The sequence below is a fragment of the Oreochromis aureus genome, linkage group 16, assembly GCF_013358895.1.
Source record: "Oreochromis aureus strain Israel breed Guangdong linkage group 16, ZZ_aureus, whole genome shotgun sequence".
NCBI classification, from domain to species: domain Eukaryota; kingdom Metazoa; phylum Chordata; class Actinopteri; order Cichliformes; family Cichlidae; genus Oreochromis; species Oreochromis aureus.
In genome coordinates, this window is record NC_052957.1 from 28711508 (window position 1) to 28723846 (window position 12339).

At 39.1% G+C, this 12339-nt stretch overlaps 1 protein-coding gene and 1 long non-coding RNA gene across 2 annotated transcripts; both read left to right on the top strand.

Moving 5' to 3' along the window:
- Positions 1-2512: 2512 nt before the first annotated feature.
- On the top strand, positions 2513-3430 carry LOC116310080 (olfactory receptor 6N2-like). The gene has a single exon (XM_031726817.2). It carries the CDS (start codon positions 2513-2515, stop codon positions 3428-3430), a length of 918 nt encoding a protein of 305 aa, XP_031582677.2.
- A 5539-nt stretch (positions 3431-8969) lies between these two features.
- On the top strand, positions 8970-10603 carry LOC120433427. The gene is made up of 3 exons (XR_005608553.1): positions 8970-9028; positions 9843-10414; positions 10506-10603. It is a non-coding gene; the product is annotated as an uncharacterized LOC120433427 (long non-coding RNA).
- Positions 10604-12339: the final 1736 nt, after the last annotated feature.

The following is a 12339-nucleotide window of genomic DNA, read 5'->3' on the forward strand; positions in this document are numbered from 1 at the left end:
AAATGTTTTTCCATGTGATGATGTCCTCTTGCTTTTTAATCTAACTGCTGCACTGCCTTCTTTTTTATTAAATGCTTTTCCTTGTAATCTTTTTTGTATATTTGTAATATTCTTTTTTTATATATGTCATGCATGTATTATTTTAAGACAAGTGGGGATTGTCCTTACCCCTGTCTTCACCATTAATGACCTAGTCCAGTATTTACTTGGGCGTGACTTAACCAATTAACCAATACTAACCTGTTATATGTCAGCTGGTTTATCCATGAAAATGTGATTGGTTAATTTGATTTTTTTTTCTGTTTCCTGTTTTTAATTTAAGCACACTTCTACTATGTGTTACTATGACCCTGATGAAGGCCACAAGCCAAAACGCGTTGGTCAGTCAATGAAGTTGTTCCTCTTCCCTTCAAGTGTTGCTGGAGTTCCTGCATTGTGATCTTTTTTTTTTCATCCTCTTCACGCACCTTGGAAGTAGGTGAAGTTGTGCCAGAAATTTTTGTTGTGATTTTGTCTGGAAGTGGAAAATAAATGTTTGTATTTAAATTGTTTTTTAGCATATCTGTAAAAAAGTTCCCCAAGCTGCTTAAAATTGACTTTTTTGTGTCACTAACCTTTGCTGCTGTAAGGTCAAATGGGTGCAAGCGTTTTAAATGTTTTTATTTTAACAGAAGGAGTGAATGTAAAGACAAGAGATTTGCTACAGAAAGCTTTAGCCTGTAGTGTTCCAGTAGTTCCACCCTTTTGCCTCATAAGTGAATTAAAAAAATCAAACAAACTCGCCTAAATGTCAAAGACAACAGACGTGTCAATAAGATACAAATTATTTTCCATAAAATTAAAGTATAATCAAGTATAAACTTCCACAGGTGGTGCAAGAAGAAGACACAAATGCAATGACTCTAATGGGAACTTAAACAAGATATAGAATGCAATTAAACCAGAAATGGTTTAATGCAGGAGTCCTTTGAGCAGCAAGGAACAAATCAAGTAAGAGGAAACAAATTCTTCAACAGAAATCATGAACACACAAAAGGATGCAAACACACACTCAGACAGAACAAAGGAAGTTCAGAGCTATTTTACTGCTGCGTTAATCAGGTGCGGCTCCCGCAAGGAACAAGGAATCTCCGCCTGCTGAAACACAGCAGGAAAAAACACTGCCACTCACCCAGACCATGATAACTATTTACCAAATGGAAACCATAAAGAGGCCATTAGAAAAGCTGCCACAGCCAAGTACTTGGCAAGTCGTAAGGAGTCAGCTGAATGGGAAGAACATTTTCTGGGCAATCAACACCTACGCCCTAGCTATGATCAGATACACTGTTGAGATAATAAGTTAACCAAAGGAGGCAGTAGGAGTCACTGACATCAATATAAGGAAAACTTTTTACATACATGGGGGGTTTAACCCAAGGTCCTGTACCCTGAGACTGTAAGCTAAGAGGAAGGAAGGAGCTGAGGACTAGTGAGTATCAGAACCACAATCCAGGATGAGTCAATGAACATCCATGAGTACATATGGAAGATGGCCATGTGTGCTTAGTGAATACGCCAGGCAGCCAAACCTTAGAAAGAATAGAAGCAAGGAGACGAACCATCATGGAAGGACAGGTCCCTGTACAGTATGGACCACCAGCAGATAGAAAACATGGCTGACATCCAGAAATCCTACCAGTGGCTGGACAAGGCTGAACCGAAAGACAAAACACAAAGGCATGAATCATGGCAGCACAGGAACAAGCTCTAAGCATAAGATCCATAGAGGCTTAGGTCTACTACCCCAGGCAAAACCCTGGGTGCAGACTGTGCAAAGATGCCCCTGAAACAATCCAGTACATAACAGCAGGTGCAGGTTGGCCGGAAGTGTATCAATTAACATTTGTGCAGCAATGTCCTGGAAGTCCAGAGGTCAAAATGGGATACATCCCCCAAGGTAGCTGAAAATGACCAAGCTAAGTGTGGGGCTTCCTGATGTAGACAGACAAACTGGTGATGGCTATCCAACCAGACGCAATAGTGGTGGACAAGCAAAGGGAGATGACTGTAGTGATAGATATAGCTATATCAAGTGATAACAACATGAGGATGAAGGAACGCGATAAGCTTGAGACTTATCATAGGCTGAGAAGAGAGCTTGAGAAAATGTTGAGTGTGAAGGCTGTAGTGGTTTTCGTGACTTTTTTGTTTTTATACTAAGCCTATACTAGTTCTGCGGATTTAAAAAAAAATGCATGGGCAAACACAATGAAGTGCATAGGACTATAAACGTCAACTAGTCAGATTCCCTGAAGTTGTTTACATGTTAGTGGAGAACTTAATGAGTCCCATAGAGGATGGAAGGTTTTCTGATAAAACAAAGCCACAAAACAGAGTCAATTACTTACCTTCTTAGTTTGGTGCAGGAAATGTATTAATACAGTACTTTAAGGCTTATCTTTTCATTTGTTATTCTTGAATACCATTTATGTAATCAAGTTCTATAGTCAGTAACATTTTTTTTCATTCAATGGATGATAAATTAAATGTAACATTGTTAACTCTTGGTGGGTTTGCAGAATTGCACAAATACAGATATCTCTATTTTGTGGTTATATTCACATTATATATTCTGATCCTCTGCTTTAATTCCACTATAGTGTGCCTTATCTGGACTCACAAAAACCTTCATGAGCCGATGTACATTTTTATTGCAGCTTTGTTAATCAACTCTGTTCTTTACAGCATGATTATCTATCCGAAGCTCTTATCTGATGTTTTGTCTGAAAAACAGACTATATCGTATCCACTCTGTCTTTTCCAAGGATTTTCATATTATGCCTCAGCTGGGTCAGAGTTTTTACTGTTGGCAGCAATGGCATATGACAGGTATGTGTCTATATGCAAACCCCTGCAATATCCAGTTATTATGAATAGAATAACTATATATGTCTGTCTGATTTTAGCTTGGCTTGTACCTGCTTTTGAGATTGCAGTGTCATTTGTGCTTTATTTTAATGTAAAACTCTGTAGCTTTACTCTGACAGGAATTTTTTGTAACAATTCAATTTACAGGCTTCAGTGTGTGCCCTCGGTTGTAATATCTATATATGGTGTGGTCACGTTGATAAATGTTGCCCTTCTACCAATGCTTTTCATACTTTTTACATACATAAGGATTCTTAGAATATCTTACAATTGTTGTAGAGAAACAAGGAGAAAAGCTCTAAAGACATGTTTACCCCACTTGCTGGTGTTAATCAACTTTTCATGTTTTATTGTTTTTGATTCAGTTATAATTAGACTGGATTCCGATCTGTCGAAAACTCTTCGCTTGACATTGACGTTTCAGTCAATTTTATTCCATCCTCTTTTAAATCCAATCATATATGGACTCAAAATGAATGAGATTTTTAAACATATCCAGACATTGTTGTGTCAAGTTTAATAACACTGGTATTACTGCACTGGTATTATCAAATGTATGGCATTTCAGATAATGGAGTACTTTAGCTCTGATTTCACATGCAAGATTGATAGCAAACATAATGGTCATTATACAAAGATAAACAATTCATTAAACTGTTGCTGGTAATCTTTGAAGCCTAAATAGTTCATATGCCTGTGTTTCACATTTTCCTTTCTGTTTTGTCACAGATTATCATTTACTATTGTGTAAATGAATAAAGTAAAATTTAGTAAAAATGAATCAATTGCTGCCAGTCTCTCTATTATGCTGACAAGCATTTTTTGTATTGTAACTTGACATATCAATGTCAATGAAAGAAAAAACAAAGTTTTAAAGTTTTTCAAATTCTATAAATTATAACAAAATATTACATATACATATAGCTCGGGTCCTCTACCAGAGGTCTGGGAGCTTGAGGATTAGGCGCAGTATCCTTTCTGTTCCTTGGATTGCGCTCTTCTGGACAGAGATCTTGGATCTCCAATTGCTCTAATTACTACTGGAACCACTGTTACCTTCACCCTCCACATCTTCTCGAGCTCTTCTCTGAGCCTTTGGTACTTCTTCATCTTCTTGTGTTCCTTCTTTCTGATGTTGCTGTCATTCGGTGCCGCCACATCTATCACGACAGCCCCCTTCCTCTGCTTGTCCACCACTATGTCCAGTTGGTTAGCCATCACTATTTTGTCCGTCTGTTTCTGGAAGTCCCGCAAGATCTTAGCTTGGCTAATTCTTGACCACCCTAGGGGGAGTCTCCCATATTTTTGACGTTGGGACTTCCAGGCCATACACAGCACAGATGTTTCTGTATAATATGCCGGCCACTTGGTTATGGCATGCTATGTATGCCCTGCCTGCTAGCATTTTGCACCTTCCTGTTATGTGTTGGATTGTCTCAGGTGCATCTTTGCACACCCTGCACCACGGGTCTTGCCTAGGGTGGTAGGCACACAGTTCATACAGCACTTTTACATATGCCTAAGTGCTTTCTAACATTTAGACACACTAATATGGTGGTTTTGATTATCATTTGCCCGAGTTTCATTGATATTTTATTTGTATAATTGTTCCAGGATTCAAAATAGATTTTTAAAATGATTATGGGGTAAACAGTCTTGGATTTTGAAATCCCTTGTCAACAAATCATTTTGCTGCTAGGAATTTTTCACCTATACCTTAACAAATTTCACTTAATGACTCCAAATCTGAAAACCATTTTCATATAAGTATGTCCTGTTTATTGCTTGTGATGTTACAAGTATTGGACAACTATGATGACAGGACAGGATTTGTGATGCATTTTCAGCAGTTACTAAATTTTGTGGGTGCACTCCTTAGAAGAATGAAAAAAAAAAAAACTGTGTGATGGTATAAAAAGTAAACTGACAGCCCACAGGTGATATAAGGATTCTGTAATGAGTGTCATTAGTGAGCATGCATCTGTGCCACCTGCGCTGTGTAAAACAACAGGCCAAGCCTCAGAGGAGTGGCCTGACTACAGCCAGTCTCTAAACAGCTAATTGCTAAGTTGAGACTAGTAACTGTCAAAATGGTCAACAAGTTATTATGTCTTTGGCCCTAGAGAGCAATTAAACTTCAGCTTGGTATTAACAGGCATGACTTTTAAAGAGTACCCTTCAACAACAACAATAAAAATATAATATCTATAATATCTGTTTACTTTGATACTTTTTTTATTAGTACTTGTTTTAATGAGCCACATAGTCAAAGGTTTAACTAATAAAGTAAATCTTACTGCTGTCATCATTGGTCATATAATGTCATTAAATATTATGACAATATTATAAACCTAAAAACCTAAAACAAACAGTGGAAAGGACCATTGCGTATATTGTTATTGTTAGAAGAAAAGTGGCCTCACTGCATAATTTTGCACTGAGGCAACAAACCAAAACATGCTGTTTTGGTAAATCTGTCTATAAACAACTGAAAATAATTAATCAGATATTCTTCTACATGCACATATTTTTTTTAAATACAGTTAACTGAATTTAAACATGCATAAAAATGTTTTTAGTCTTAGCAGTAGCTAGCACTGTGCCATATGCAGATTTGGCACATGAAAGAATTGCCCCAGGTCAAAGGTCAAATCATCTGCTACTCCTCATTTTACTCAACACTGAGGTATTTTGTGTCACAAAATAAGTAAATACATAATAAAGGTACAGTTTAATAACCAAAAATGTAGTTTGTTGCCTGAGAGCAACACCATGCTATAGAGGACTAACCGTTGACTGTGGAGAATTTGGTAGTGACAAAACTTCATGACTGGATGTGTTGCACAGGTGTCATTCCATCAGCCATGTTGGCATTCCATGAGCTCCTGCTACTGCTCGTGCCAGGGTGTTTGATTTTATACACCTGTGGACATGGAAGTGACTGGAACACCTGAATTCAATGATATGGATGGGTGAGATAATTATTTTGGCAATATAGTGTTTACACTACTAAAAAAATAAAAAACAAAGGTAAAGAAATAACGCTGGATCTCTGTACTGATATGGACTGGGTAATGTTTTAGGAAAAGAACACATTTGGTGGAAATGAAAATTATCAATATACAAAGGGCTGAACGCAGACTAATCTATTTTGTCCATTTTGAAAGTTCATTGGCACATTGTAGTAACTCAGGCATATATACAACTACCACTTGCATGCATGCCTGATAATGTTGACATATACACATAATGAGACGAGGTTTGGTGTCCTGTGGGATCTGCTTCCATATCTCACCAGGCCACACGCCTCTTGCACGCCTGGACAGTCTAAGGTTCAACCTGGTGGCATGGGAAGGACTGAAACATAATATCCCATAGAGAGGTCTATTGGATTTAGGTCATGTGAGCGAGGGGGGCAGCCAGTGATATCAATTCCTTTATCGTCCTGGAACTGCATGAATACCCTCGCTACATGAGGCCAGACATTGTTGTTCACCAATAGGAACCCAGGACCCACTGCAACAGTGTAGGGTTTGACAATGGGTCCCAGGATTTGATCCCAAAACCTAATGTTAGTCCGTGTGCTGTTGCCAAACCTGTAAAGGTCTGTGAGTACCTCTATGTATTTACTTCACCAGACTATCACTGACCCACCACAAAAACAGTCATGCTGAACGATGTTACAGGCAGCATAACATTCTCTATGGTTTTTCCAGAACCTTGCGTGCCTGTCACACGTACTTAAGGTGAACCTGCTCTCATCCGTGAAAAGTCCAGGGCTTTTGGGGGGGTTGTCTCATTGTTGCACTTCTAGTATAACTGTTAACAGTTATACTAGAATAACTGTTAGTATAACTGTTATAACTGTTAGTATAACAGTATTAACATCAAAGAAGCTGAAATTGATGAACAACCTCCTCTGCTACTTAACTGACCAGATCAATATATATTGATCTGGTAAAGTATCAAGTCATTTAAATTTTTTCTATATACAAAAAATTTAAATGACTTGATACTTTACTCTGATTAAAAAGTATTTCAGAGCAGTGTATTATATATTATTCTTATTACTCTATTATGTCTCTTAATCTTGTAACTCAACGTGTAAGTCAGACAAAATATAATGTACTCTTCATAAGCAGATGAGGTCACAATTATTTGTCTCCATATTGAAGTTAAGGTTTTATTATAAATTTTCTTAGTGCTTTCTTAAAAGAGCAAACAAATTTTCAAAGAAACATTTCTAAACAGGAAAGCTTTCTTTAGAAAGCACAAATTATTATTTTTATTCATGCACAATAACAGAATTATTTCAGACCAGCATGCAGACCGATAAAAACTCAACTTTTGTAGATGAGACATTGTGAAGTCAGTCTGACGTATGCTAAAGACAACCTGGAGAAAAATTATTCATACTGGTGAGGCGTACAACCCAAAAAGAACACCATCCCCTCACTAAAAAGTGGAGTGAGTATTATGCTGTTTGGTTGGTTCAGCATCTGGAACTCGCAATCTCATCAATGTGGAACTAATCATGAAGAAAGAAAGAAATGTGAAAATCTTGAGCAGTTGACAGCTGGGTCGTCGCTTTGTCTTCCAACATGAAACAACCCAAACATACATCAATCCTGGTGAATTACTACCTGAATGATGAATGCTTCACCATTCAGGTATTGAAGTGACTGGCACTGACTGACTGCAGAAATTGTTGAATCCCATTGAAAATCTGTGGGATGATCTAAAGGGCTAATAATGCTAACCCTAACAGTTTCTGAGTTTTGTGAAATATTTTGTTTCTGCATGCCAAGTAAAATAATGTAAGCATCCAAAATAAAATAATGACATCTAGAAAAGCTATGTTAAATATTCCTTGGTCTGTTTAGCAGCACTTGGTGTTACCAATACCATACGATTAATGATCGGGAGCTGGTTGAGAGGTGTTAATCGCTTCTCATTACCCCATGTATGCTTACACGATGCACAACACACGATTAAGGCAAAACTCAGGAAGATCCTCAAAATGTTCGCACGAGTGAAAAATCGTCTCAAAATGGGCCAAAAAAATCGCACAGTGTATGCCCAGCTTTAGTGGTAGGTTGGTAGCTCAATACTTGGCTGCTCCAGTCTACATGCCAAAGCGAGAAAGGGCAAGAAAGGGAAACTTGATTGGATTTTATACGATGAATTTGTGAGTATGTGAGACAGAAAACAGATGTTAAAAAAAAGTACTCTTATGATTGTGTTTGTGAGACGTGGTTTGTTAAGTAAGAACCACTCCATTTACCTGCAGGTGACCACAATGCAATAAGACTGGAAACATGCACTGTCAGTCATCTCCATTTAAAAAGTACCAACAACTCAAAGTTTAAATATTAAACTGGATATTATACTGTTATGTCAGTTGTCAGCAGAAGTGTATGTTGAAAAAGCAGAACTTTACAACCTGAAGTCTGTCAGGATAAGAAAGGATCAGATTTATTTCAGCTTTGAGATAAACTTCACAACAGTTTGTAATGATTCTTTTCTCTTTGTGATTATAGGCGCTACCCTTAGATTCAGACCTCAGCACCACCCAGAGACAAAAGACTGGGTGGTGCTATATGTCCACTCTTTATGTCAAATGCACATTTTTTTTTAAATATTGGAAAACATTTGTAATAACCCTAAAATTAACCAATGAAAGAGTACAAAAGCTAAGCTATTATGCACATATGCTGTAGCTGTTTTACTGAGAAAATTAAAGACAAAAAGTCAAAAGAGATCAGAGTGTGATGCAGGTCTTTGGGGCATATTGAGCCGGAAGGTAAACTGCAGATACAGCTGAATACCTCAGGATCTTTCAGACTTCCAGAACTCATGTAGAGGGTTTTAAAAGCAGAAACTGATGTATGGCAGCTGTTGGGTCTGCACTTCCACAGGCCCCGCTGGTTCAGAAACTTATTCCCGTTAACGAAGCAAGAGGAACAGCGATCGATTTTCACATGCAAAAGCAAGGGAAGGAGCTCAGAGCAGCCCTTCTGCCCTCGGTCTCAGACCACTTCGAAGAAAGAGCTTCCCCTGCAGCCTTTTATTCTGTGACACAGTTTACACAAACACCCATTGTAAAACCCCCTATGGTGTCAGGCACTGTATATGTGTGTGTATGTGCATGTGTGTGCGTGTGTATATGTATGCATGTGCGACAATGTGTGTGTGTGCGTGTGTGTGCGTGTGTTTGTGTTTGGGGGTGCGTTTGTGTGACCTCATGCTCACCAAAAGGGTCATAAAGGCAGGAACTTTACTAAACAAGAAAACAGAACCTTCACCTAGGATGTGCCTACAATAAAACACTACAGCCTCCCCCACCATTCAACAAGCTGGGGAGGCGGTCAGAAACAAAGGAATGTCTTTGATCACATAGCTTGAACCAAGACTTACAAATTTAAGTACAATAATGGCAACATTTAACAATTTGACTCCAACAGCAGCACTTCAGAAAACTCTGCTCATACTGATGTGACAATAAATTTAATTTGCATTTTCTGTTAACAACACTAGGGCAATTGTATGGTCTCCATCAGTGACATCTGCCAGGACTGCTGCTACCTCACCTGCTTTTTCCCTACTCCATATCTGACAATGACAGTTGACTGCTGTTGAGGTTCTTTGTTAAATCTGTTCATGGTTAATACAACATCTTTCTACTCATGGTGCTCATGGTCTAAATTAAGTGTGTGTACAGTTTTTACTCACCTGTCAAATTGAGATGCAGTTTTATTGGTAAGTAGATTTTGGTATCATTATTTAAGTCCCTTACCACTCATTACATCTGAGAGAGGGTAAGACATCTTAACATCTAGACTTAATATCTAGCCTTTTATGTTAAAGTGATACAGAGTGCTATAACAGGGTCTGTCTGTATGCGTTTTTGCCAGCAGTAGAACATCTTTAAGTTTTAATCAAAAATACATAGTATGAGTCTAATTAATATGTTGAATAAGAAATGCAGAGTAAATCAAATTATTCTAATGTCTAGAATTTATGTGTGTAGACATGATTCAGCTTCAACCTTGGCTGATAAAGGTCATGGTGAACTACCTGTGTTTTTCCACTGTTTCCCAGTGTATCCACCTCTGGGTGGAGCCCTCATCAGTCCACCTGCTCAGCTCACCTGATAGAGATCGAGGACAATCAGCACAGCAGTATTTAGGACCAAGTCTTCTCCGCCAGTTTGTCAGCTAACCTTAACATTAGTAAAAGGCTGCCTTTGCTTCATACTCTTTGTTTCTATGTTGTGCCTCTAGTCATCTCTCAGAGCCATCATCCCACTTACCTGAGGCTTGCATTCTCAGCATGTTGGTCACCACGTAAAGACTCTCAATCCTTTTCACCTGCCTGCCCCCCTGCCTTTGCTGCTCTGGCTCTCTGGATAAACCAGGTTGGACTCTCTCCAATCACCCACCTTCCAGGATGCTCACTTGGCCATTACCTCTCCCTCCTGACCCACACACACTCCACCTGCCAAGTAAGATGCAAACACAATCAGTGTCACTATTACCATTGTCTGTTTCCCCCGCTCCCTTCCTAACCTAACCGCTCTGTCCCTCCGTCCACAGTTCCATCACAGTTCATCATCAGATACTCCTCACTAAGCATTCCTTCCTTGTGCCATTGTTTATTCTTGTGCTTATCAATAAAGCTTGTGAGAATTCCTTATGGCTGTTTTCCCATGTTTGAATCTGCACTTTGGTCCACGTCCATCTCCTGGCCTTCGGGCCCTCCATGACAATTAGTGTGTGCATGTGTGAGACTGGTTGTAGGAATGTGCCAGTGCCCACCTCTCAATTTTAAATCCATGTAGACATTGAGGGTTCACGGGAGGGACCGTGCTGACACCGGCTGCTCCCTGGCAGGAAGCAACATGCCCCCTCCCATGTGGCATGGGGTCTTTAATGTATCCCAGGTATGTACCGGCTCCCTCCCGGTGGCTGCTTGGCGGGGCCTGATGTCCATAGCTCAGTGGGTCCCCTTCCACTCTGGCGCAGCTGGCTTCCGGCAGAGCCCACGGGCACATCACTACAGCCCCTACAGCCCCAGCCCCTGGGACTCTCCACAGCTCTTTCCAGGAGGGTGGCATGGTGGCCCCTCCGATAGTCCTCCTTGGGCTCTTGCGCTCCCCCCATACCCTCTAGTGGATCGTTACATGGAGAAACCTTTTGAATACAGGCTCGCTCATGCATAGAGGTGTGCACACAGGTGTACACACGGGTGCTCACAGACACAAACTATCTCTTTCTTGGCCACTACCTCAAAGCACATTGTGTGCTGTCGGTCGGAAATTCTAGCAGAAATCCCACCGCTCATTTTTTCAAATAAACCATTGTCAAATGGTTGTTACACTTTACTCTAGCCTTAAAATTAACAGATCCTTGGGCCTTCATTTTCCACAACACTACAGTGAACCAAGTTAGTTACCAAGTCCAGGTTGTAACCGAACACAGACCATGGGCACCACAGCTACTGTGCACCGGTCCATCAAAGAGCTGTATTGTGAATTCACAATAGTACTGCAAGCCAACCTGTTTATCCTGATCAAAACTAACATTTACATTTCCATGCAACATTTGAATAACACAAAGTATATCTTAATTTCCTTTATAGAACTCATGTAAATATATAAAAATACATAATTCAATAAAACACATCATATACAGATCACATATGTGATTAAAAATAATGATATTACATGTAATCATTAAATTAGCCGTTCATCAATTGCCACTGACCAGTCCTTACCTTTAAATATATTGTCAGAACAATTGACCATTAAAAGGACAACATTTCTCCTCTGTCCACCTGAATACTCAAAAAATGGTAGCACCAATTGGAAAAAAAAATTCCACACATGAATTGACAAAAACTCTCTTGTAGATTTCATGTATTACTCATTAACATTAGTAGAATTTATGGTACCAGCATGTTTTAGCAGTTCCTGATTTTAAAAAAATAGCATATAATAATATTTTTTTTCTGTTATTTCATTTTTTCTGGAACTATATTACTTAGTATGAAAGGCAAAACCTATGACAATACAGTACATCTCAACAGCACTTCTTCACATTTTCTAAAGCCGTCCAGTGGGTCAGATTGGGGGCTTTGCCAGGCTGTTGGGCCCAAGGACTTTATGTTTGACTATAAAGGTCTCAGATTCAGTTATTTAGTTATTTTTGTATGAAATCAGTGTGGTACTAAGTTGAAATAGTGACTGATCAATATTGAAACTGATTCACATGAAACAATTTGCCTAACTACCTAACAACTCTCCAGAGTTTTACCAAGGTCATGTAAATGCCAGTTATGGTAGAGAGTTCACTGAACTCCATGGAGGGTGAAGGAGTGTGATAAAAACAAACTGCATGCTTAGAGTATGCTTCATCTGAACTGTCAATG

Bases quoted from the DNA above. Each gene is read 5' to 3' on its own strand.
- LOC116310080 (XM_031726817.2), top strand. From the start codon at position 2,513: ATGGATGATAAATTAAATGTAACATTGTTAACTCTTGGTGGGTTTGCA.